The sequence below is a fragment of the Micromesistius poutassou genome (genome assembly GCF_964030765.1).
Source record: "Micromesistius poutassou genome assembly, contig: SCAFFOLD_5428, whole genome shotgun sequence".
NCBI lineage: Eukaryota > Metazoa > Chordata > Actinopteri > Gadiformes > Gadidae > Micromesistius > Micromesistius poutassou.
The window spans coordinates 1-5000 of NW_028177899.1; the positions used below are offsets into that span (position 1 = coordinate 1).

General features: G+C 48.6%; 1 protein-coding gene across 1 annotated transcript in view; it reads left to right on the top strand.

The window, feature by feature from the left end:
* Positions 1 to 199: 199 nt before the first annotated feature.
* Positions 200 to 5000, top strand: part of LOC311374957 (cholesterol transporter ABCA5-like) — a gene marked incomplete at both ends in the record, with an annotated part of 15696 nt that continues 10895 nt past the window's right edge. Inside the window, 6 exons of the mRNA XM_084490682.1 lie at positions 200 to 449; positions 1199 to 1312; positions 2070 to 2240; positions 3010 to 3123; positions 3238 to 3375; positions 4777 to 4845. Of these exons, the coding sequence (XP_084346808.1) occupies positions 200 to 449; positions 1199 to 1312; positions 2070 to 2240; positions 3010 to 3123; positions 3238 to 3375; positions 4777 to 4845 (856 nt within the window). The remainder of the gene's footprint in view (positions 450 to 1198; positions 1313 to 2069; positions 2241 to 3009; positions 3124 to 3237; positions 3376 to 4776; positions 4846 to 5000) is intronic.

Consider the following 5000-nt stretch of genomic DNA (forward strand, 5'->3'; position numbering starts at 1 on the left):
GGACCCAACAAAGCAGTCGCTCAAATATATGTGATATTATATTACATTATATTACACAGTGTTTCCCCTAGATTTTTTTGTAGCAGTGGTGCTGTGAGTTAGTAACCTAGCAACGCTAGGTGCGCCGCTGCTGGATTATTACATATCTGTCTGTCTGTCTGTCTGTGTCTGTCTGTCTGTCTGTGTCTGTCTCTCTCAGGGCTTTTGAGTACACCCTGGCGTTCAACGGCACCACGGTGCACTCCCTGCCCATGACCGTCAACGTCCTGAGCAACGCCCTGCTCAGAGGCCTCAACGGAACCGTTCGGATCCGGACCTGGACCAAACCCTTCGACTACGGTGAGTACCAGCACCAGTGCCAGTACCAGTACTCAGGAGGGACCAATCAGGCTTCTCCGTTCATGGGCCGCAGGGGACATCGCTACACGGAGACCGCACACGGCACTGACGCCGGTCGATGGTACACAAAGATGTGCTCTCCTTCCAGAAACTAGCAACAAGGGGCCCTAGCAACAAGGGGCCCTAGCAACAAGGGGCCCTAGCAGCAAGGGGCCCTAGCAACAAGGGGCCCTAGCAACAAGGGGCCCTAGCAGCAAGGGGCCCTAGCAGCAAGGGGCCCTAGCAACACGTTACTATGGGGCCCCTTAGTAACGTGAATGCACGCGTACACAAGTCACAAACACTGTAGTTTGACTTGGCTGAGATACAACAGTCACCGATCAGCAGTACACAATGATAGCACTGATTACATTACGGATGTTGTTTTCTCAATGGACTCGTTGGTTCATGTGCGTTTGTACTAGTGATTGACCGATATATTGGCCGGCCGATGTTATCGCCCGATATTTGCGTTTTTTACGTGTATCGGCATCGGCCATTTTTCAATAAATGTTCACAGTTCAATAAATGTTCCTTTTTTAAATTGAGACTTGTAACATTTGTCATGATCATTGTGTCAGTTTTTAGGATGAAAATTGAGGGAGTATCGGCTCCAAATATCGGTAGAAAATCGGTATAGGCGTATCGGTCATCGGCTAAGGCTGATGGAAAAAAAATCGGTATCGATATCGGTATAGTTTGTACATGAACCTGATCGTTTGTTTGATCCAATCTGAAACCACGAGTGACTTCTAAATCCTCCACACTGGACCTTTAACCTCGTTTGACTCGAAATGCTCTCTCCGTGTCGACCCCGCAGCAAATCCCAGACACCATGTCCTACGTCATGGTGTACATCGAGGCCATCATACTGGGCATGCTGGCCGCTGGGATGCCGGCTTACTTCGCCATGGACCACACGCGCGACCGGGAGGTACGAGCTCAGCTAATCTTGCATGCATTCAGGGCGTTTAGCAGACGCTTTTACCCAAAGCGACTTACAATAAGGTTACGTTTGTCAGAAGAAAGAGAAACAACAATATATATCTCTGTCGGTACAGTAAGGATGTTCATAGAACCAAGTGCCAAGCACTAACTATCACGAGGTTAACCCGTTCCCCGTACACAACACAGATAGCTAGGATAAGACACTACACAATGCTAGGTACTATTTTTAAGTGCCAGGACGTACCGCATACAGTACTCGCCTTCTTTCTGGATCAGGTGGTAGGACTTAGGTAGGGCTCGTGGTTTGGACGACCTGCAGAACACTTCACCAGGCTGTACTGGCATGCGTTAAGGTCACCTGTGTGCACGCATTGCGCATGACCATGAGTCTTGGCCAACCTTTTTCTAACGCTAGCAAGCTAGTCATGTGTTAATTCTTTAGTAGTCTTATCTATAGTGCTGAAGCTCTCTCAATTCAATTCAATTCAATTAAAAAAATCTTTATTGGCATGAGAAATATACCTTTGCATTGCCAAAGCAGGTGAACAATAAAATAAAACGGGTTAAAAAATAAAATCAAAAGGTAAAAAGGTCAGGTATATAGTATGATATATAATATAATAAGTATAAAATGTGAAATACAAAATATATATATACGTATCAAATATTATACTATAAAAGTACTGCTAAAAAAATAAAATGTGCATTAAAAATTCTCTCTCTCTCTGTCTCCCTCCATGCAGATCAAGTGTCGCTCCACCCTGCGTATCTCAGGCCTGATGCCGTCGGCCTACTGGTGCGGCCAGGCGGCCGTGGACGTCCCCCTCTTCTACCTCATCCTCTGCTCCATGGTCACCATCTTCTTCGCCTTCCACACCGGGAACCTGCTGAGCTCCGTCAACATGACCTGCGTGGTGCGGAACGCACGCACACACATGTACACACATATACACACACGTACACACATATACACACACACACACGTACAAACATCGGGAGTCTAGCACGCCTGCAGCTGGACGAACACACAACAGCCCACACGTGCACAAAGACCTCGATATGTTTTCAAGTCATCTTAAACAGACTTTGGTCTTTAAGGTGATCGAAGGAACATAACTTTATTAAAGAGTTAATGACATTAGAATGACTAGCCTGGAAATCCAGACCCACATCTAGAAAGCTGTAGGGTCTGGCAACGAGTAATGAAAACGGCCCAACTCGAGGGGCGGAACCAAGCATGCATTTGAAAATATCACTGCTCCATCAATTGGATAACACTACGACCAATCAGAAGAGTACAAGGGGTGACGCATCCAGACCAGCGGAGCTAACCAATAGATAAGACTCTTGCCGTATCCGATCGGTAAAACAGCAACGCTTTCGGCCCGCCTATATCAGATACACCGATGTGATTGGTTAATGTTCTGGGCCAGGGGAATCGGGGAGTGAGCATATTGCTCGTTCCCAGAGTGACTTGCTGAGCAAATTCAGATTGTGCTCTCGCGAGAACTCTGGATTTCCAGGGTACTGAATCAGAAAGGGAAACAGGCGTGTAAAGTGAAGCCACCGGTTCTAAATCATCTCAATGTAAAGCTGTCCTCCTGTGCCCCTCCTCCTCTCCTCCTCTCCTCCTCTCCTCCTCCTCTCCTCCTCTCCTCCTCTTCTCCTCCCTCCTCGTGGTAGATGGTGTGCACCGTGGGCTTCGGACCGGCCATCATCCTCTTCACCTATGTGGTTTCCTTTGGCTTCACCCGCGTCCAGAGCAACCGCGACTTCCTGTCCGTCATCTCCATGATGGTGAGACGTGTGTGTGTGTGTGTGTGTGTGCGCGTGTCTGTGTGTGTGCTTGCATGCGTGCGTGCCCAGAGTCCTGTGTTTTGAGCTTGTCTCACGGCGTTCGTCGTCTCCCAGGTGTGCATTGTGACGGCGTCCTTCGTCAAGCTCTTGTTCATGAACGGCAACCAGCTGCTGACGCGGACCCTGCTCCTCATGCTGTGTCTGTTCAACCCCCTGTACCCCCTCATGGCCTGCCTCAACATCATCACCAAGGTAGGGCCTGCCTCAACATCATCACCAGTCTTGTATAAAGTACTTGAAAGCGATACTTGAGTAAAAGTACAAGTATCTTACCAGAAAATGACTTTGGTAGAAGTTAAAGTCACCTTTTAAAATATTACTTGAGTAAAAGTCTTAAAGTACCTGACATTTAGTGTACTTAAGTATCAAAAGTAATTGTCTGATATAAAATGTACTTAAGTATTAAAAGTAAGAGTAAAAGTAAAGGTATTTTTTAAGGTATATTGGTTAAAATATTTCTTGCAAATACGGCCACGGGTGTTTAACGTTATCTTCGTCACCACCACGGAGTTCACCAAGTTCGCCACTGTAGTCGAGATGCTCGTCATCTGCTACCGGAGTGGTAACGTTAGCAGCAGAGCCTGCAGCAGGTGCTACCATGATGGCATCAATAATGTGACATGCCCGGACAAGCGGGACTTCTTCTTCTTCGCGCTTGGCGGTTGACATGACAACAAACGGACACTACGTCACCAACTCAAACTTCTTCTGATTTTAATTTGTAGTAACGAGTAACGAAGATGGTTAGGAGAAATGTATCGGAGTAAAAGTACACATTTTATTCAGGAAATGTAGTGGAGTAAAAGTGAAAGTTGTCAGAAATATAAATAACGAAGTAAAGTACAGATATGTGAAAATTGTACTTAAGTACAGTAACGAAGTATTTGTACTTTGTTACATTACAACACTGATCATCACCAAGGTAGGGCCTGCCTCAACATCATCACCAAGGTAGGCCTACAGCCTCCTGGAGCCACAGCCTCTAGTAGCCTCAGCCTCTAGCAGCCTCATCCTCTAGTAGCCCAGCTTCTGCCTCCAGGAGCCACAGCCTCTAGCAGCCTCAGCCTCTAGTAGCCTCAGCCTCCAGGGGCCACAGCCTCTAGTAGCCACATCCTCTAGTAGCCTCAGCCTCTAGTAGCCTCAGCCTCTAGTAGCCTCAGCCTCCTGGAGCCACAGCCTCTAGTAGCCTCAGCCTCTAGTAGCCTCAGCCTCCTGGAGCAGCCTCAGCCTCTAGTAGCCCACCTCCAGCCTCCTGAGGCCCACAGCCTCTAGTAGCCTCAGCCTCTAGTAGCCTCAGCCTCCTGGAGCCACAGCCTCTAGTAGCCTCAGCCTCTAGTAGCCTCAGCCTCCTGGAGCCACAGCCTCTAGTAGCCTCAGCCTCTAGTAGCCTCAGCCTCCTGGAGCCACAGCCTCTAGTAGCCTCAGCCTCTAGTAGCCTCAGCCTCCTGGAGCCACAGCCTCTAGTAGCCTCAGCCTCTAGTAGCCTCAGCCTCCTGGAGCAGCCTCAGCCTCTAGCGGCCCACCTTCTGCCTCGCGGAGCCCTAACGGTCTGAAGAAGCCTCTTGACCCGTGGATGCTCTGTGTCCCCTCCAGGCCACCTTCCTCCCAGCGCTCTACCAGGAGAACTTACTGTGGAAGAACCTGATGGTGGCCGTCATAGCGGTAAGAACTCCCCGTTCCACGACTCAATGGCAAAGTGATATTCCTTTTGGCCGTGACGTCTGAACAGTTCCAATGCTTCTGCTTCACACAAAGAGTGGAGACGAATGAAGGCTGAAGGGTTTTTAAAGCTCCCCAAATCAGCCGTCTGGGTGAGG